Source organism: Orbicella faveolata, unplaced genomic scaffold, assembly GCF_042242905.1.
Source record: "Orbicella faveolata isolate gen_17 unplaced genomic scaffold, um_ofav_v1 contig_1, whole genome shotgun sequence".
Lineage (NCBI taxonomy): Eukaryota > Metazoa > Cnidaria > Anthozoa > Scleractinia > Merulinidae > Orbicella > Orbicella faveolata.
This window is the reverse complement of record NW_028301536.1, coordinates 32185653-32208194: the sequence shown is the minus strand read 5'-3', so window position 1 is coordinate 32208194 and position 22542 is coordinate 32185653. Positions and strand designations below refer to the sequence as shown.

Below are 22542 nucleotides of genomic sequence, written 5' to 3'. Positions count from 1 at the left end.
CTAGGCCACTGGTCAGTACAGGTGGAGATTAACATGTGTACTTTCTCTCACCTCACTAAGTAGATTTCTTCACCAACTCACTTAAAACTCTGCCAAAAGAGTGTTTGTTCCACATACCACATCAATTTAATGTAGATGTAAGGGATCATGTGTACTATAGGAATACATGATCGAGTGCTGATCAATACCCTCAATCAACACTCCATCAACCCTCGATTGACACTCCATTGACACCTTAGTTAAACTGACACTCCATCTACACTTGATCGACATCTCTGTCGACAGTTGGGGAGTCAACCAATTTTTGATTGATGCATCTTAGTTGGTCGACACTCAACCGATTATCGACCGACTGTTGATCAAGTGTTGATTGAGTTTCGACCGAGTATCGATTGGGATGTTGATGGAGTATTGATCGAGATGTCAATCTAGTCTAGGGTATAGATCAACACTCCACTGGGGAGGTCTTTAGTACACATGATCCGATGCAAGTGTGTATTTAAAGACTCTCATATGTGATTTACATACATTTACCACCAGGACATGAACCAATCCCAATTCTTAACCTGAGCACACAAGTCCTAAATGGCCTACCGTCATCTGCTCAGTCAACATTATTTCAATATTAAAGAACAAAACAGAGGCAATAAAAAAGGTGTATTACATAGTACTTGAATAAGCCATTACTGAGTTGCCTTGGGCCTCTGTTTCAAAATGAGTCTTTGTGCAAAACCTTTTGAATGTATGAAAATGAGTTTGATTTGCATGAAAATGAACATGTAGGCCAAATACATTTCCATAGGAATGGTTTTGCATGAAGACTCGTTTTGACACAGAGACAAAAGTTCACTCAGAAGTGGCTTATTACGCATGTCATCATACTCTATACTGATGTCAAATGTGGGATAGAAAGGAACACATCTTACTGGTTGCCATTATAAGCACTGCGTCAGACATTGTGCTGTGGTAGAGTTCAATGTTTGTTGTGTTTTGGAAAAATTGTTATAAGTAAAATTACAATTTGCTCTCCCTTCAACAATTTACCTACATTGTATAGGCAATATCTTTATCTTGGTGTTCTGGGAGCATTTCCTGTGTGAGCAAAGGTACTTAGTCACAATTTTAGAACTGCTGTGACCAAAAACTGTGGCAAAATCACTGATGCTGTTCCTTCGAGGATTAGTGGTTTGTCAGTATCAATAATTCTTTTTCTGCAGCATGAAGTGACAAAAGGAGCATTGACACTCCTCCAAACTCATTCCCACTGAAGGCAAAGTGACTGTTGCAGGTTTGATTGTGCCATGTTGGGTAAATTGCTTCACTCTTGAACATTAAATTTGTCTTTCAAGAGCTCGAAGAGAAAATCTATTGTCAACCTTACATCCTACCTATTTGCCCAAGAAAAAACTGTCCTTTACAAGATACTTCAATACTTAGAATGATATTCTACTCAAGATGCCTCCAACAGTTACATTATGGTGCTTTTGTGTAGACAGAAGGCAGTTGGGAAGATACTCAAACCACACCCAATGAAATAAGGTGAATTTGATCTTGGTAAATTGAATAGAATAGATACCTTAAGTTTATTTATACACAGTAAAAACATCTGGCCTTTATTACAAAACTTGAATTACATTCTAATACCATTTAAGTAAATGCCTACCTTCCCAATGACCAATACAGGGAGCCCAGACAGTATGTGCCTTATACTGTATTGGTAACAGCAGTCACCTTGGCATACGCCATTTCTCATTTAAATTCTCAGTACATGAAGAGTATGAAGAATATATAGTCTGGATAGAAGACAGTCTGGTTGGTGAAACAGAAGAATGGAGTCCAGTTTACTTAAATTTCTAAGTAAAACGTTTTTTGAATGGTGGCACTTGAAATTTGTGTGAAAAATTGGTATTCAGGTTGTCTGTCGGTACTCCCTCAAATCTCAATGATTTGCTTCTTGAATTAAGATTAATTGGATGCAACCAAGAGCTAGTAACAGTTTCCAGGACTTTCCAGCAGTTACAAAGTGATGTTACAATTGGTATTACAAATGCCCAATAATTGGTGAATAAGTTCTAGGGTACTTACCATCTACATGGGAAAACCGGAAATTCCAGTTGCAAAATCAAATGGTTCGCGCCATTCCGTTTGGGAAGCTTCAGAAAATATGGGCTGTGGTTTGAGGTGATGCTATTTTTCTGCTGTTTCAAGTCTCTCTAGCTGATGTGGATATACTTTATAGCGATTCCCTCTCCCGCAATGTTCAATTTCATTGTTTAATGTTTATGCCTGAAATTTCCAACAGGATGGTTTTTAGTGCAGAGTGCACTATTGGGATGGTTATGGGGGTTGCCTGCCGCTAAGGAACTAAGGCGCTATGACGCTATGGCACTATGGCCCTATGGCGCCAAGGTGTAAACTTTAATGTTTGTTTAATTGATTAATTTCAATTAATTAATTAGTCTAGAGGCAAGGAAGTAATGGGAGTAGGGTGGGAAAGGTACATGTGTACTCTACGTAAAACACATTCCATCGCCGTCGCTTGACTTTGAACATCGCAAAGCTATATATTTGTTTCAGGTAACCCCTTGCTCTCCTTGTGGTACTATTCTCCTTAGAACAAAACTAATTTGCCCTAAACGCATGCGTAGATTAGTTAGGGTTCGTGGCTTCTATATTAGGTGAAGGATACATTGCATACGGAATCACGCACAAATGTTGAGTGGTTTTCCTTATGGTAGAGCTCAACATGTAAGACGCATGCGTTCTAGCATTGTTAGTGTTATACACTATCTTTACACGCAGTATTTTATATATCGTGTCATGTGACCAAGGACGGCAGTTATTTTTCAGGTAGCGCCAGTTGTCCCTTTTTATTGCAAAAGTGAAACGTTACTGTGGCTGCGTAGCTTTTAGAATTACAAACAGGTCGGTTCAACAGATATCATCTGCTGTTTTCAATCTACAATAGTGTGCTTGTCAGAGTTCAAATATATTGCTTCTCCTTAGCGACTTGTTTATTTCTTGCCTTGAGAGACCAAAAAGTTCTCAAGTTAGTGGCGTTAATACTCCGCAAATTGTGAATTTGTAACAAAAGAAACCAGGAAAATGCTCAAATATTGCTGCAGACGCCGTGGCACCTAATGAAAGCACAAATTAATTTAATCAGTCTTTGAGGAGACTCATTCATATCAGCCAAGTAGTGCTGTTTATCTTCAATACTTTTCGTTGAAAAGCTTCTCAGCCATCAATATCGTTGTGTGTTAATTTTGAATTGTTTTATTGTTAACAACAAAGGTGGCAACAGAAAAAGAAAGTGGTATTTCGTGACTATCTGATAATTAAATTAGTTCTTGTTCATCGGTAAAAATTTGCATTTTTAGTAAAACATCGTCTCTGTTCCGTTTCTTCATCACTACATCAGATATTTAACTTTCTTTCATTTATCTCCAAAAAACAAGGACATCTTCCGTATGTTTTGGAGAAAACAGGGGTTTCATATTACATGGCTTTGCGAGGAAAACAAAAGTATCAAGTTACAAAGTTGGCGTGAAGAGCTAAATTGTCACGTTTGCTGCTTCAGCGTATTGTTGAATTTAAAATGAACGAAAATCAACTTAAAGCACCAGTAGTAATTAATTTGTGCGTAATGTTTGGACCTTGAATGAAAATACAACCTTGAAACATACACACTGCAAAGGGGAAAAGCCGTAGCAGACTACCAAGATAGACACAAACCGGAAGTGAACCGAGTAGGGGTGAGTACTTATGGGACTACTGTACCAGAGCTATCAATTGCGCTTTGCACTATCTGAGATTGTCTCACTAGTTGTAAATGGTAAGCACCCCTGATCATTGTGGCAGAAGAGGTCACCATAGCAACAATACAACATGTTGAAACACCATTAATTTTTCATTAACTTTAAGTGCTTGTCACTCAAAACTGAGCAAGGAGATCCCCATTTTTTGGTTAACAATCAAAGATAAAAGTTTTGTGAAGTTTGAAAAAGTTAAGGTGCCTCTGCACACCTTACACAAGTTTTTGAACGTATGTATGTTATCACTACAATTCTGCAATAAATGATTGAAGTCATGATCATCAAGCTTGTTTTTTTAGTTGTAAACAATTCAAGCTAGAGTTAAGGATGTTAACAGGTTTTACTGTTGCTATGGAAACCTGTGAGCCAATCACTGGGCATTTGTGTGATACCATTATTGTAGCATCATCTGATAAAGAGTGGTAGTATTGATACATCAAAGTATCAGTGATGGAAGCTGTTGTCAGCCACCTTAATACAAGACAACTACACACTTGATCCAATCAACTTAATTATTGCTTTATTACATTAATAATTTTAATAGTTTACATTCATTTGAGACCAAGACCTTCTAAAAGTTACACAAGGTTTGGAAAATTACAAATTACAAGTTAGGATATTACGATGCAGATTAAATGCAGCAACCTGCAATACTTGCACTTACATTGTACATTATTATACAACTGAATATTATTTACTTAATTCTTACTCCTGCAACTAAAGAGTTACTTAATGGTCTCCTAACTTCCTTTCCAATTTGCCTCTTTGGCACAGGCCCTTCTTTGCAATATTTTTTTTAGGTTTTCTTTGAGACTGAACATTGCAATTTAGTAATTGACAGCCCTTCTCTCTTTGTTTGCCCAGTTAGAGTCCATCCTTGACACTGGTCTCAAACTTCAAAAAATGTTTCTAAAAATTAGTGTTATCTCATCTGATAAATTCCTCTGACAATGCTTGACCTACAGACCAGACACTGGCTATACGATGAAGCATTATTAGCTTATTATTAGCCTATCCATAACCTTTTGACAATTACCATTATAATTGTATCTATAACAAAATTTCCAATCATGATTGGATCTCTGCCTGCTATTAGTCACCTAACTGGTGTGCATTCATGTGGGTGTCCAATTGTACCTATCATGTTCTCTTGCAGGTATCTAATTAGAACTATTTGTATTTAGATGCCTGTAATTGGATACCTACATGATTCACATGTGAATTACGTGCACTTTTATGGCTTCCTCAATGTTTCCCAGTGTTTTTGAAACTTAGGAAAATGCTACTGACCTTTTTGCTCAAAAGAAGTTCTCCAAAGACTTTTTCAATTTTGAAATTTGTTATAGATATGATTAATTGGTAAGTGGACCTTGTGTCATACAATTCAGCGAGTAATCGTGATCATAATTTAAAATCGGCCTTGCACTTCACTCTTGTCCGTTATTGAAATTACTTGCCCGATTACTCCCTGAATTGCACTCCACTTGGTCCAATTACTATTACAAATGGTTCCAACTGAAGTTGGGAGACAGGGTACTTAGTAAGGACTGGGCTCTTATTTCTTGATCAAAACCATCTCCTAAATGCTGAAGCTATAGCAAAATTCATTAATGAAGCCAATCTAATGGATCAATGAGACCAACAAGTTAACAAATCATCTTGACTAAATATTACAATAAACTCTGTTTTCAGAGGGCTCAATATCTGAGGAGGGAAGTAAATTATAAATGTAACAGTAATTTAACAATGATTCCAATTCTAATTACAGTATTCAATTGATATATGTTTGGTTCTCTCCTTTGTATTAATTTTCAGTTTGAAACCAAATTGAGAAAATAAAACTCCCCTGAAAACCTGCACTTGTGGCCTCTCCTTTCCATGGCATAAATGTAATGTACAACTGAATACAAAGATCCAAATCTAAAAAAATATATAATTATGCAGTTGTAATTATTCTTCCTTTACCCTGGTCATCTCTCTGTGCTGCAGATCTACCTCTATGACCTACAGCACTACATCTCTTTGTTTTGCAACCTTGCGTTTACACAAAGTTGTATTTTCAACACTTCAACAGCAATCTTGATCACTATTAAAACAATATTTATGGATTATCAGTTGTGTTATGAAACCCAAACAGTTTAGGCCAAAAACATTAACTCTGAAGGAAAACATTTTATGAAACAATAACCTTCTTTAGCTAACTTCTAGGTTCTGGTTGTTTAGCTGATGATTAAGTTAAACAACAACAACTCAAACAACTTGACCCAGGTCCAGTAATACATTATGTTTTCTACAGGCTTGAAATAAAAATTAACACTTACGTTTAATACAAGTCATAATTAACTAGTTGTCTCATGTTTTGTCAATTGCCAAACTCATTTTGACTCAAAACTTTGATGTTCAACAACACCAAATAAAATGTATTTTACTGACCATCAAGTTGATCAGCTGGCTGAGACAAATCTGATCATTAGACATTCCTCTGAGTGCAAAGCAAATGTCTAAGTCATGTTACAAATCAATAACATTTAAGATCTAGCCCTTGTTCAGAAAAACATACGTTGCTTGTAGGCTAACCAGAGCACTATTTATACTTACTATAATGCTATTTGGCTCAATGCAGTTAGTCACCTATCTCCAGCCCACCATCTGCCACATTCCAAACCATGGGGAATTGGGATTAAACTTAACATTTGCTGAACAATCAGCAATGACTCAGCTATTGGACTTAAGTTTCAACTTGACTCAGGGAACAGATTTACTCACAGACAGTCCCACTGTTTTCTTCTTTCAACGCAAAAGCCTAGTAAGTTGTTCCATCACTTATTTGTTACTTCTACAGTACATTGTAACATCTAGATCTACAATTATATGACATGTTTTCTACATAATAATGTAAATAATCTCAGTCAATGTTTTTTAGTGACCTTGAGGTATAATATTTTAAAATCAGTGCCTATACTTCATAATTTTTGGGGGGCCATACCAAACATCTAGTGTAATTACAGTGCTAATTCATTAAATTGATTTTTGATTCATACAATTTTCTTTTGTCAAAGACATGTAAATTTGCTGCAACTATTTACAATATATCATCAACTCCACTGATTAGTTTCATGACTTGATTAAGTACTTTGGGGGTTGGAAATCAAATGAGGTGTAAAACAGCAGATATCCGGCTGAAGTCTGCAAAAGAAACAAATATTTTCTGCCATAAATAATAAATTTATTATGATATGATCTAATTATGGTATGGTATGATGTGGTGTGATAAATGATATGATATTGTTCCAGAAATTTATCCAGTCTTTCCCACACCCTTATTTGAACCCTCCCCATTGTCATTTCAAATAACCCTCCTTGGAGTGAGTACATGGATAATTTCTGAAACCACACAACACAACAATCATTCAAATATCAACTCTACTTTGTAAAAGAAATGCCAAACCAAAGAATGCCCAGTTTAATGCGTTTTCTGGGAATATAATTAAATGCACTTATTCCAACTGTCTGTCCGTTGAATTTTACCCACAGTCAGAATGAATGCAGGTTGCCAAAAATAATTGTTCCTCAATTCAAGTATTTATGTGCTTCCTCTACACTTGGGCAAGAGACTCTTTATTAATGGCTGGCAATTAAAAATTCCTTTGTGTGCATTTAAATTAGCCTAGACAATGACCTTGTATTAGATTAAAAATTCTTCTAATTGTCATACTGACAAATTAATTTATAATCAGCGGCTATTTATGAAAAGGGTCTATTTCATTTATGAACAAGAAATAATTTTACTGGGAGTCAAGGATGAAATGAAGCACTTGTGGATAACTCCTTGTCTCATGAGTGCCCCAGATTTGTTTCCTAAAAAAGAGCCTCGAGTAACATGATTTAATATTCACTATCAAGATGAAACCTAGAAGATCACTAGTAGACATACCACAACTTCTCTGGGTGACATCTCAGTTACATACTGATCATCAAACTTGTACCACTTCTTATCATAAACACTCTTGCAGAATGCAGTGTAATGTCCGCCATGCATGGTTCCATAATGATTGGAAACGGCATGCAGGTTGTAACGTGCTGTAAACTTTGGACCCACTACAAAGTTGGACATGTCCAACTGTGACATTTGAAAGGAGACCCCTGTTTGAAGTTTCTGACGCCACATCCCTTCATATTGAAATCTACAAAAAATGTACAAGATTACTACATGGACCTTACACCTGCTTTCAGTGTTACATGCATAGCAACTATCTCTGCTCTGAATGTTTACATCTTTCAAATATTAAGTGAGCGGTAGCAGCTTAATTCTACCAGAAGTCACTATTGAGAGCTGATTGACTACACTAAAATTGTTTGAATTATCCCGTAAATTGGGAGTCCACAATCTTCTTCATTCATTTGAGGTCAGTAATTGTATATACTTGTCATTTGTTCCGCTAATAACCAGAAAAATTGCTAGTTTCACAGGTAAATGGTATTTCAGCCATTTATGTGGTCAAAAGATGTCGCCTATGCATGTAACACTGAAAGCAGGTGTAATGAAATGAACTACAGTTATGTACTTGCTAAGCCAACAGACAACTTGCTATGAAGACTTGCCACAAGGCGACCTTTGCTTAATCCTATGCTTAATCAACACTCTCTTGCTTTGCTTAAGGGCAATCTTTGAGCAATAAAGTCAAAAGCAAGAAACCAACAGTCAAGGAAAGTATTATTGGAAAAGACTTTTCGAAAGTCTTATAACTATTGATAACATATGTCTTGTCAGTTATTTGTACGTGTCAGTGACCAACTTGAGAGCAATTAAGCGGCTTTGGTCACTGAGCACTTCCCAATTTAGTTTTGGTTGTACATTTTTTCCATTTCTACATTTTCCGTGTTAATGTTTTAATTTAATCAGTGGAAGGTTTGTAAATAGTGCAAATAAAAATCTGAATCTGAAAATAACAGACCCTCCAAATTAAAGTACCTCTCAAGAATCATAGATTCATAGATGCACACACTAAAGCTTGTGTAAGGAAAGTCATTTTTGATTACCGTTTGAGATGTACAACAAGGATGGCTGGCAGCCTCCAGATCTGAATTGTTTTACTGGCTTCCCTTCTTTGTTGGCACTTTGGACAAAACCTGACATGAAAAATTCAAATTAGACCTGTCACTGATGGCTACCACAGTGCCTTATACATTGTAGTCATTCAGATTTCATTTTCAAATTGGCTGCTGGGTGACACAGCACACAATATTGGGTCAATATTTAAAATACTTACCATTTATCATCTCCTGACATTTTCTCAGGTTTTGTAAACAAGGCTAGGCAATCCTGAAATAAGTAATCAATTAATACTCCAAAAAATATTACACATCCAAACAATAGTACATAAACTACAACTTCTAAAATATCTCAACAAATCTCAATATTAATAGCCCATTAAGGTATATTCTATAAAGGCAAAATTCTAATCCTCCGTCTGTAGTCTTCTGATGACACTGTTTGCTTGTTAGAAACAAGATTTATTGATTGTAGCTAGAAATATCCATACTATCATCTTCCATATCATGGTTGACTAAATCAACTTAATTATTGTTATTTATTAATTAATACATGGAGGCACGGTGGCCTCCTGGTTACTGCGCTCGTCTCTGGATCAAGCGGTCCAGGTTTGAGCCTTGGCCAGGGACATTTTGTTGTGTTCTTGGGCAAGACACTTTACTCTCACAGTACCTCTCTCCACCCAGAGGTATAAATGGGTACCAGCGAATTTATTGCTGGGGGTAACCCTGCAACAGACTAGCATCCCATCCAGGGGGAAGAGGAAATACTCGTAGTCGCTTTATACTACAGAAACCGGGATAAGCTCCAGCCTGATGGGCCACTTGGCTCGAATGCAGACTATACCTACCTTTACCATTAATCAATACACATACCTGGAGAGTGCAGCGACTTGCATTGGCTGGCAGTGGGAGAGTAAGGTTGGAAAAAGTGTCAAAAGTCCTGGATTCTTTACTACAGACCATACACTTTACAGTTGACATGAACAAACCCTGAAAAAAATGACCAAACAATTGTGTAATCATTACATTAAACAACACAACTCTTGTCTCTGCTTGGTTTTTCACACATCGCTTTTTATGTTATTGCAGCACAGTCACATGTGTTTAATCACAGTTGTCAGATTACTATTATTGTAACCCTTTGTGAAAGACCAAATGTTGTAATTGAACACCTTGCCACTTGCACATCAGTAGAGCAAACCTTGTGCACTTAAACTCTGGTCTTGCTTTTTTGATCGAAGAGAAAGCTATAGATGTCATCTTACATCAAACAATTCCACCATAATAGATTCATTCCTCTTCTTGTGGTTTTCCCAAGCAATCTTGGCAGCTGTTTGAGGGTCTAGATCATCAGCAGGTGCCTTAAGATATGGCTTGCTCTTCACCTACAGGGAACATACATGACAAAAAAATTTGTTGATTTATTGAAATTTTAATAGTACTTCTTACTAACTATTTCACTCTCAAGAATAGGTAGGTGTACAGGTAGGAAAAGAGGGAGGTAGGAAGATTGGTAGGTACGTGGGATGCAAGGTAGGTAGGTAGCTAGGTAAGTAGGTAGAGAGGTAGGGAGGTGGGTAGCAAGGTAGGTAGTATGCAAACAGTTAGGTATCAGGTAAGTAGGTTGGTAGGTAGGTAGGTAGGTAGGTAGGTAGGTAGATAGGTAGAAAAAAGAGGTTAAGTGGGAACATTAGTAGGTAGGTGGGGAAAGTGAGAGTTAAGAAGGTAGTAGGTATGTAAGCACCAGGTGGGTAGGCGGGTGGGCAGGGTGGGTCTTTCTGGTTTGTGTAACATTGTACAACACAGAGTATTGCTACTCTCCTAGGTATGATACTACTTCAATACAACATTGGCAGACCGTTGCTCTTACTAATGGTTTGGCATTTAATATTTGACATTTGTGTCTAAAGTGATAGCCTAGAATGAAACTTACTTCTTATTATACCTATTCAGTACCAACAATACCTTGTTGAGATCCTCTTGTAAGCCATCCATCAAGAAAGCTAACAGTTCCTGGGAATCTTGTTGGTCATACCCAGAGAACTGGGATTTAAACTTTCCAACTGTTCGTTTGAAATCTCCTGGCGACACACACTTGAATTGTCCAGAATGCAGAACTCTGACAAGCACTGAAAAGCTCTCTGCTAGTTCCCCTGAAAAATAATTTGTTTTGTAATGGGCATATGCACTTGCACTGGTTGATAACAAACTAGGATCATTATTTAAAAAGCTGTGTAATACAGCTGGACCTGATATTATTTTCAACTTGGTTATTTCAATCTCCCTGTAATGTTGAACCCAAACTCATTTCCCTTGCATTTGCCCTGGTTTATTTTGCAATTTACTATCAGCTATAGATGACCTCAGTTTTTCAAACTCTCTGCTATTTTGAACTGATTTTTGTTTCTAGAAAGATTGTATGTAAGTCCATCTTATAATGGTTGTCCTTTAACAAAAAACATGTTATATTCATATTTTAAATCATGACATGAATTTCAACTTTTGTCACCTACCCTTTGTTCCATCTCGATTGCTTCTGTTGAGATCTTCTCTGTAAACCCCTGAAATAAAAAAAGCAGCCAAAGGGGAAACACTGCTCAAGCACTGTACAACAGAGTTCATATAACAAGTGTTTCCCAGGTTACGGAGTCCTGTTAATCCAGTTCCCAGCCCTCCATAGCTAGGGTTAAAGCTGTCAAGCTGGTTGGCAGACAAAGGTTTAGCACTGCGGTTTATAACTGGTCTGGCTGTTCCTGTTTGCTCCGAGTCTGGTTTTGATAAGCGATCTATTACCGGTCTCTTAGGACCAGAAGTGCCCTGATCACTCTGCTTTTTTAGGTTTGGTGAGGAATTGGATCTGCGCAGCATTGGCCTTTCTACTGAAGATTGTCTCTTTATAGGGGCCTGCTGTTGCTTTTGCACACTAGATTGTGGTGCAGCAGGTGTTGTCCCTGATGAGGGTGGATGCCAATGTGTTGTATGAGTATTATTATCTTTGTAGTAAACTTTTCCTTCACTTTCAACTTTCTCCCAGCCCGGTGGCAGTCCTGTTACACTACTTGATTGTGGTGCAACAACTTTTGTGCCTGACTGAGATTGATCTGGCTTTTGCACACTAGATTGTGGTGCAGCAGGTGTTGTCACTGATGAGGGTGGTTTCCAATGTGTTGAATGAGTATTGTGATTTTTGTAGTAAACTTTGTCTCCACTTTCAACTCTCTCCCAGCCAGGTGGCAACCCTGGTGTAGTTACATAGGCAGTTGCCTTGTTGGAAGCAGCCTGTTGAGAAGACTTTGACACCTTTTGTCCACCATGTGGCTGTTTTGCGGATCCACTAGGAACATCCTGAGTTGGCTTCTGATCAGAATTAACTACATGTCCTGGAGGGGAAACTTGACTTGAATTAATAGTTGTATCCCTTCCATTTGGATTGTTTCTTGAATCTGTCCTTGGGATGGGTGAAGTGGCAACCTGATGATGTTGTGCTGCTGGAAGGGAGGACTGTCCAGGAACTTGAGTACCACCATGAGACACTTGACTCACTGATGGAACTTGTGGGTGGTTTCCTGGCTGCACACTTTGTTGGCCAGGCATATGGCCAGAAACAGGTGGAACAACAACTCCAGGGCCTTCGGGAGGTACTGATAATTTTGAAGATAGCTGTGGTCCTCCAGCAGAAGATAAAGTTGATATTGTTTGAGTAACCTGCAGTGGAGCCACTGAGTGTACTTGGCTAGTTGAAGATGTGGAATTCACACTAGCAGGCTGAGTCCCAGGCGTTGACATGTTTGAAGATGAAGTCGACTGTGAGATAGTGGATTGGGGTGGTGAAATACCAGGTTGAGCAGATGGCTTGCTTGAAGGGCTTGAGAATGGCACACCAGGTTGCAAAACTGGCTTTGGAACAGTTGCACTTAGTAAAGATGGTTGGGTATTTGGTGCCATTTGAGGACCAGAGTTAGGAGTGTTTGCTTGAAGACCTGTTTGACCTGAAGGATGTGGTGCTGTCATATTTGGTTGAGAACCTGGTGGCCTAGGTCCTCCTGGATTTGAAATAATGGCCTGTAGAGCAATTTGCATTGAAGACTGCATTCCTGGTGCTGACGATTGCAATATTGGAGCACCAGGTTGTGAGGATGGCATGTTCCTTGGATCCAATTTTTGAGGACCAGTATGCGACAGTTTTCTGTCAGATAGTGAAGCTGAGACAGCTGGAGGAATTCCTGGTTGATTATAGTTTGGGCCAGGTGTGTGTACTGGACTCAAACCTTCTGAAGGAGCTTTCCCTCCTGGAAGTGGTCCTGAGGATGGTACATTGGGAGTAGGTTGGAAAGGAGCTGGGGAAGGTGATGGTAGCGATTTGTCTTGTTGAATACTGCCTTTTGGGTTAAGAAGTTGGCCATCCACATTTTGAAGACCTGCCGTTGGGAGGGCTGGATACTGGAGGCTACTGTTAAGATGACCAGTTTCAGGAGATGATGGCAACTGAGGTGATGATATTTTCTCTTCTGGAAGTTCAGGGTAGTCTAGGGATGATAGATCTATGGGAGTTACAGGTTTAGGTTGTGACTGCACCTAAGAGTGAAGAACGGTATTTGTTAATAGAGTAAAAGGGCACAGATGACATCTTTGCTACAAAGAAAAGACGTACTGGCTGCAGTACATTACACAAATGGCAATCATAGTCATCAAAATGGCTGCTGGCAATGTGACATTCACTAAAATGTCATCTTGTAGACTCAAATTCTGTTTCAATCTATTAGCAATAGATTGACTTTACAGTACACCCTTGACTGCCAAAATTGAGCCAAAATGCAGCTGTATTTCTATAATTACTTATGAAATATAAATGACTTTAGGTTTTTTTTGGCAGTGTTGATGTTTTGAATGTACAATATTTTTCTATATTTCTTAGTCTCAAGCTACCTTTGGCAATTCTGCTTTCAGAGCAACAGATGGATAATGCCACAACCAACTATGGAATCCACCATCAAGAAAGAGTGGTTCATTCTTTAATGAACTGTATGAGTCAAAGGTAAATATCACATCTTTGAGCCTTTGAATTCTGCTTTCAGGTGTAATGTCTGCAATCTTTGTTGACTCATCCATTAAAATAACAAAATCTTTTTGTCCTCTCTTATTCCAAATCTTTCTTGTTGCCTCAGGCAATCTTCTTTCTATGCTGCCAACTGACACCCTAAAAAAAGAAAACATATCATTATTAGAAAATATCAGTTGATAACACATTATTTCAGGCAATAAACCAGTTCAGATATAACATAACTATGACATAACAAATTTTCATAGATTATCTTTTGTAGGTCCTGAAGGCTATTACACATAGATAATTTCAAAGCATACCCCCTTTCACACTTTTTGTATATATTTCTTACTAGCGTTTAAGGCCATATTGGAGATCAGATCAGATCTACTCTACTCAGTAGCACACCATGAGTGAAAATACTGTTTACTATTGCACAGACATAATATTCTTACCCTTGATCCAGCAGTTCAGCTGGTATATTTACACAACATGAACATCTGATGTGATTCTCAACAAACATGGAATGAGGTCGGCAGTCTAGGATCAGAATTTTGGACTCACTCTCTGGTGTTAGCAGGTTGTACAGATCTTGTGCTGTTACACATCTGAGTGAACCATCTGTAGCCGCTGATTTGGCCATGGAACTTGGAGACTCCAGACCACTAATTAGTGTACCTAACACAAATGACAAATCAACAAATGTTAAAAGTGTTTATGCTCAGTTAAAGACTGAACCTTAATTTGCTGGTGTTCTAAAGATCATCATAAAATATCACCCTTTGTCATTATTTAACTTTCTAGCAGGAAAAATTAAGAAATGAAAATTTGAAAAGCACACGACAACATGTATGAGAGATTGAGGCAAAATGCCATTTTGATTGCAAATTTTGAAGTAAATCAATGTTTGTTTTCTTTTTTCCTATCTCTAAGTCTATCAGTCAGTCAGTCAGTCAGTCAAGCCACTTTCTGTCAGTCAGTCAGATTAGTTAAATATAACCTACTTTAGACTAGTCACGAATACTATATAACACTTACCACTACCACTATCTTGTGATTTCGGTGTGAGGATTGAATTATGACTGACCTTAGTGGCAAAAAAAAAAACAATTAATGACTGAAAAAGAGGCATTTACACGTATAACAAGATGAGCATTCATTTAAACTACTTGCAAGAAGTTGACAATTAAAACAAGAAACTATGTGTAAATAAAATTCATATTGTTACCTACCTTAAGCTTTTGATAAACATCAGAGGATGAACTAATAGAATTTCCATTCAAGAGCAAATCAATATCGCTGTCAAAACCACTGTCACTGAAACAATACATAAACAACATAATGCCTTAGTTAGAACAAGTTCATTTATTTCACATTATTTTGTACCACTGATAATAAAATGTTAATCAATTAAATTATTGACAGACTTATTCATGTTCAACTTTTTGTAAAACACTCTGACGTTGGATGTACTCTGGGATTTTGATGAGGATTTATAAACCCTGTCATGAAATCATGTTATATGTTTTTACTTTTCTAAATTAACCCTGGGAACACACCTGAGCTAAAAACTGTCAGGGAATTTGGGCAAACTCCCTAGTCCTTGTAGACTCTAACTTGTGGCAACAGCAGACAAATATGGAGATCACTTGAAACATTTACAATAATTACTATGTAAAAGCACTTCTAACAAAGAAAATCATCAGATTTATTGAGTTTCCTAATATTTACTAGGTGGAATGGTGTCATCAATAGTCTTGTATCAATATAATACAATAGGTAAAAGTCTGCATACGAGCCAAGTGGCCCACCAGGCCAGAGCTTATCCCGGTTTCAGTAGCATGAAGCGACAAGGAGTATTTCAACTTCCCCCTGGATGGGACGCTAGTCATCGTAGGGTTCCCCCCCAGCATTAAATTCGCCGGTACCCATTTATACACCTGGGTGGAGAGAGGCACTGTGAGAGTAAAGTGTCTTGCCCAAGAACACAACACAATGTCCCCGGCCAGGGCTCAAACCCGGACCGCTCGATCCGGAGACGAGTGCACTAACCATGTGGCCACCGTGCATCCCAAATATAATACAATATTGAATTTATATTTATGAACTTTTTATAAATTTTTAACTTACCTGTCTGTTCCATTGCCATGCTTTGCCTTCAGCGATTCCAAATTTTCTACAGAAAAAAATAAAAGGAATTGAAATTGTGCTCTGTTTCTACAATTATTATAATTATTATTCAAGAAACTATTACCAAAGTTCCCTTAGCTTAAAAAAGGGTCCAAGCATCAAACATTGTTACACATAACCCAATCAGTAGCTCATGCAATACTTTGAATAATCTTGGTCAACACTGGATTTTAAATGTAAAATAAATGTTACAGTCCTTCTAACCTCATGCTAAACCTATCAAACTGATTTTCAAAAATGTCACTGGTCCTTCAGCTTAATATGAGTCAGGATGTACACAAGCACTGATGCCTCTAGAGGCACCAGCACAAAATACAGTTGCATTCAGACACTGGGAACTTTAAGTACCCAAGTACCATACACATGTAGTGTGTGAGTACAAGTGAGAACACATTTTCTGAGATTTGAAATTCATTGATAGCATAGTCAAATTTGCTTCTTAGGAGTCCCTTGTTTTACTCTGCAGAAATTGACAATTGAGTTTATTTGTAACTCATTTCGAATTCATTTTGTTATAAATTTGTACATGGATGACTCCAGAATAATTTTGAAATGGCAAAAGAAATGTGACAATTTTTGCGTGCAATACAACAAGTACAGTGTGAAATGTTTACCTACTGACAAACAGAAGGTCCAATAAATAATTCTTACTGCATTATTTTATAAATACTTTTATTAATAAATAACTAAAAAACATGTTACTCTTGTCTTCCTCTTCTTTTCGTTTTGCTTCTTCCTGTGCTTTTTTGTCAGCTTCTTTTTGAGCTCTAAGCTTTTCATACCTGAACAAACATATTGTAGGCCCTCAACACAGATAATAGCACAATCACAGTAATTACGTTTTACAGGGTGTACTTGGATTGAACAAATATACCTTTACACAGTCAAATGAACAATTCATTAACTGTTTTGAGTTCAACATTTCACTTAACTTAATCATGATACATTATTTTAACTGTTGGATCCATTGTTTGCCCTTGACAAAGTGATACCATATAGTTACATAAAAAATCCTGGAGAAATTATAAATTACCTAGCTGACGCCTTGGCAGGTCATTTTGCACTACAAAATGTCAGTGGGTGCAGTGGTGCATCCATATAAAAAGTGCCTGAGTATGTAAAATGTGTGGGCCTGGAGTTCTAAAGGGAAGGTCCACCCAGATTGAAAAATAATATCACTGGACTGAATGTTTCGTAGAGCATTGTCACTCATGTGACCAGCAGCCATACAAATTTATTGTAAAAAAAAAGAAAGTGTTTACATAAGAAAAGAGTTCAGCTCCCACAGGATTGGTTTGGTACACCAACATTATTCTATAAACAATTTATAGAGCCTACCAAGATCAAAAAGGTGGGGTTTGGCCCCCTCCTTCCTCTACCAAGGTGCAGGCATGCAGCATGAGAATTGAAAAAAATCAAAGAAACCAACCTTTTATCGAGACTTTTTTGCAGTGCTTCTGCTCGGTTTATAGACTTGATGATTTTTGATTTCCCCATTAAATTGTCAAAGTAGTTCTACAATTAAGAAAATACCAATTTTACAAATTCTACAATATATATTACATACTTGTAGGCAAAGAAAAGTGTGGTATATAGGATACTGCCTTTACTGGGGTTACATATTAAAACAATATTACCTGTTTTTTTGTTTCATATCTAAATACCAACAAATGAACATTTTCCCATTTACTGCTCAATGATCTACAGTCTACAGTTCTCTACAATGTCTGTAGAGTTGAATATCACTGTGAAAGTATTTGGGATGAATCTAGATTTAGGCTGGTTTTGCTACCTTTTGAGTTTGCTACATTCAAGTTTGCTACACTCAAGTTTGCTACATGTTCGCTACTCACAGGCCAAGTTTGCTACCTAAGCTAACGGAGTTTGGCTTGGCAGTGTATAAAAGAACATAATCATCACGCATGTTACATCTTACATGTAGGTCTCTATAATTATTTAGAAGCATCAGCTAGAAGCATGTGGTTGGATTGATTTTCATTGATACAGTTTAATTTCAGGAAGCTTAAAAGTTTATCGATAGTAGTGAACACAAATTAAATGGGTAACGAACTGGAAGTTGTGTGTAGTAAACATCTACATGTAGCGAACTTGACAGGTAGCAAAACCAACTGTTGCCATATATCTACATGCATTTAGAGGAGGTACAACTAAGCATGTGAGGAGGCTGAGGGCATTGTGTTTCTTGGCCAGGAGTACTTTCAGATTGATCTTATGGCTAGAGAACAATTAGTTTAGACCCTAGCACCTGTAATCTTGAAATTTGAGTTTTGTTAGCTTCATGCAAGTTGCTTTCCTTTTAAAAGCTCTTGCTTTTGAAACCTCTCCTTTAGCTCAGAATCTCCAATCATCTTCCTTGTGGTGGGTATCAATATTTTCTGAAACCTCACATTCTCCTAGAGAAGCAGATCTGAAATAATGCCAGTGCACTCACCTTGTTGTCAGAGTATTTCTTGGTCTTTTTAATCAAGGAGATGATATTAAAAAAGCGCATGTACATGGCATACGCATGCTCTTCATCACCTTCCAGGTCATGACTCTGAGCTTTCAAGTAAACTTTATCAGCTGACTTGATGTATCTACAAAGATAAGATTAGTGCTTAGTCAGATTATAAGCATATTGAATTGTACATGTAACCACTAAACACTAAACTTCTTTATACTGTTTTGAATGTGCATACTAATGAAAACTAACCTTTTTGTTTTGTTATCTAATTTTAGATATTTTCCTATCATGATATGATTGTATATTGCTCATCTTCCTTGTTACTTTTTCTAGAGCACTATTGTGTAGTTTCAGAGAATATCCATACCTCCCCGACAGAAGGGATTTTTTCCAAGACCCTCCCACCCCTCTGGAAATTCCAACTAAACTTGCTACAGTCCTTTAAATTTTTTGGTCTTAGAGAACCCCCTGCCCCCCAGGAAATTCCAATCCCCTCTGTGGGAGGAGTATGGATATTTTCTGGTGCTGCACATTGGACTTTTGGATTTTGGCACTATGTAAATTAAGTGTTATTATTGTAATTATTAATAAGTATTAACTTATGTATGCAATACATGAAATGTATGCATAATCAAAGATCACTGAATAATAAAATTTAAGATGTTTAACATACCATATTTCTTTGAATAATAGCAGGGGGTATTACCCCTTTTTTGCACCAAAAGGGGACAATTACTTGAGGGGGGGGGGAGTGATTAAGCCAGGGGGACGATTCTTTCAATATTGCTTTAAAGGAGTCACCTATACCCATAGCAAAGCTCAAGGGAATAAAGGAAAAAGCATAAAAAGCATGTTATAACAACAACAAAAAAACTGTCAGAAAACCTGTGCTTTTGTAAACTATCTGTTGTATGTAATGATTAAATCAAAGCTTGAATGTTATCCCATTGGATATTCAAGGAGTAAATGCCTAATTTACTGGGGGGGGGGGGGGGGAAGGAGAATGAAAGGGGAGATATAGGGAGAGAAGGGTTGATTACCAAAGGACATGGTAAGGAATAGAAGGGTGAGGCAGTGTTTCAGCCAGAGAATTTTCCTTCAGGGCCAAAGTGACCCCTGAAGATCCTTTTTAGGGGCCAATTTTGTAGGAAAGGGGCCAATAAATTGAAAGTTACAGAAGGAAAAAGTCTATCAGGGTACCAAGGAAAATAAAGCAGTTTATTAGGATCTATGATAAAATTTAATAGTAAGTGCTTCTTGAAGTGTTTCTACTCAATTAAGTTTCAGATACCAGTAGGAAGGATCCCTGCATTACAAGAGAATGTATACATACATGATGTAGTCAATGATCAAGGGTTTGCAATGCATTATAGGGCGATTTCAAACACGGTCAGCCATTTGGAAGTTTTCCGATGTTAGAGAATCAATACAGCAAAGCAAAAGGATGAATTGACTTCTTTTCTTATGTTGAATGTTTTAGAAGCAAAGATCTTTCAATACGATTTTCTAGAAGGACATAATGTGTGACAAAATAACCATTATTGATCATCAACACAGAGAAATTTAGCCGCCATCATGGCGACTAAACCAGAATTTTTGGTCGCCAAGGATGAAATGTTAGTTGCATTGGCGACCATATCGATCACAATTTCGAGCCCTGGGATGGCTTTTTAATTATTATGCCTGTGTTAAGCCTGAGTCTTGTAAAAGGAAAGGGTCAAATTGGCCCTTTTTTCGTTTTTCTGGGGGCCATCTCTGATTGTGATGCGGGATTGCCGCAATGGCGCGTTCTGGCAGAAACACTGGAGTGAGGGGCAATTTATTCAAAGAGAGTCAGGGAGTGAGAGGCATTATTCGAGGGAGGGGATCATTTCAAATAATCCCCTTGAAGGGGGATAATTATTTTGAGTGGGGATTAATCAAGAAATGTACACTGTACATGTTGTTTAGCCCCTAGCTGGTGAGCCCCCAACCATTCACTGTTGTATTCACACTTAAAAAAAGGGAAATAGACAGTGTTGTCAACTTCTGGTTGAAGGCTAAACAGTTAGGGGCAAATCAACTTTAGGGCTGAACAACTTCACACCTAATCAAGAGGTGGCTATTATTTGAGGAAATACTGCATGATACATTGTCACGATGAAGCCATTCTACCATGTAATCTGAAAAATTTACAAATCAAGAACAGAACCAGAATGTGCTCCTGCTATAACCCTGTCTGTGACTAACTCTTCATTGAACAATAAGCATAAGAGATAACTAAATGAGCTACACCACGAAATTCTTAAACTGTTGACTGTCATATCCTTGGATTCATTCTTAAAGGGCATAACTGACACTCTAAGGGACATGTGTGGCAATTTGATTTCTTATCTGACGGAAAAGTTTTCAAAGTTCAATGATATATTTTGTGTGAAAAATCCTTCTCCATCGACCTTGTGAGGCATGTGAAAAGGGTAATACCGATATATTGAAGAACTCCTTAGTAATGCATGAAAGATTTAAACGGCATAATGTGTTTTGAGTTGAATACTGTCGAGAAATATGATGTCCTCAAGAGGAGATTTTCGAGCCAGCTAAAGATGAAAGCTACTTTCCCCCTGTAGCGGTCTTATTGGAGAGAAAAATAGAAAAGAAAAAGGAACAAAAGATGGGAGGATGAATATCGGAAACTTTATATAGCTGCAGATGTGAATGCAAGTTGAAAGAATGTAAAGTGTATGTGCTTGTATTCAACAGACATGGCCTTCACACAACATAAAGATGATAAATATTCTTTACAAAAAAAGGCCAAAAGCTGGCGGATAAAGAGATTATCAAAACGCACATGAAACTCCACGCTGATCCGTGGCAAATTCATGGTTTGCATGATAGTATTAAAATGCCTATTGGTTAAAAAAATTGTGTCAATCAAACCCAATCAGGTTTACGGTCACTTCGTTCCATCAAAGTCACTTCATTCCACCAAATAGCCACTTTGTTCCAAAGAATAGTCACTTCGTTTGAGAGGCAAACTAAGCTATTAAACTTTTATTCTCAATAGATTTTTCCGAAAATTCGAAGTTAACGAATGCTTGGTCTGTTTTGAATCTTCGTTTACCAACGAGTTACTCCGCGGCACATCTAATAAATGTGACATCGATGTACCAAGACTTTGAACGGGCAAGGAACTCGGACTGCTGATCGGTAACGAAAACTAGGTGTCTCCGACTCCGCACTCTGATGTCAGCGTGCAGGAACTCTGATGGGATATGGTCTGCTGCAATTTCAAATTCCAAGTCCTGGGGATCTTTTTAGTCTGATGTGAAGATTAAAGCACTTTCATTGGGATATTTCACCTAGTTTACTTTTGTAAACGCTTTATCGCGACAATGGCCCTTTAATCTAATTTTTCACTGCAGGCAAGTCTATAAACACGCATGACATGGTGCACGCAGTTGGCTTAAAGACTGTTGTAAACTTATTTGATGTGATCTAACCGAAGATTGTACCATTTTCTAGCCTGAGAAATGGAAATTATTATTCATGTAAGGACATATTACTTTGTTTTCGATGTCAGCAATGCAACTTTTTTGTTGTAGCTCGTGATTTTAGTTCTCACTTATTTTAATCTAAAAGATTCTTAAAATGCAGGAAATGTGACTTCACAGAACACGGAAAAATGATGATAGAGTTAATATACTGGCCTGATAACTGCTACAGCACTAACAACAAAACACAACTTACGCTGAGGGATTAGCATTTCTGTCAGCAGTAAGGCCAGGATCGGCTAGTTTGTTCAGGTCTCCTAAACAAGAAGCCAAGTGCAGGTCCTTTAGTTTATTCTTGTCTGACGAAGGCATGACGGCTTATCATAGAGGCCTGACTAATTCAACATTTTGACGACAACTAACTCTCCGGGAAGCAATGGCGGCCATATTGAAAACGAAAAACGACGTCATTTGCTGCATATAACACGGTTTTTGATTGGATGACAA

At 37.6% G+C, this 22542-nt stretch overlaps 1 protein-coding gene across 1 annotated transcript; it reads right to left on the bottom strand.

Moving 5' to 3' along the window:
• Window positions 1-4313: 4313 nt before the first annotated feature.
• LOC110047214 (ubiquitin carboxyl-terminal hydrolase 8-like) lies at window positions 4314-22509 on the bottom strand. Its single transcript, XM_020752965.2, has 17 exons — window positions 22292-22509; window positions 18554-18698; window positions 17531-17616; window positions 16804-16883; window positions 16042-16087; window positions 15144-15228; window positions 14950-14998; window positions 14367-14589; window positions 13797-14067; window positions 11384-13445; window positions 10836-11023; window positions 10136-10255; window positions 9744-9860; window positions 9086-9138; window positions 8856-8945; window positions 7750-7999; window positions 4314-7001 (listed from the first exon to the last, which is right to left on the bottom strand). Exons 1-17 carry the CDS (start codon window positions 22405-22407, stop codon window positions 6930-6932), a joined length of 4053 nt encoding a protein of 1350 aa, XP_020608624.2. The 5' UTR covers window positions 22408-22509; the 3' UTR covers window positions 4314-6929.
• Window positions 22510-22542: the final 33 nt, after the last annotated feature.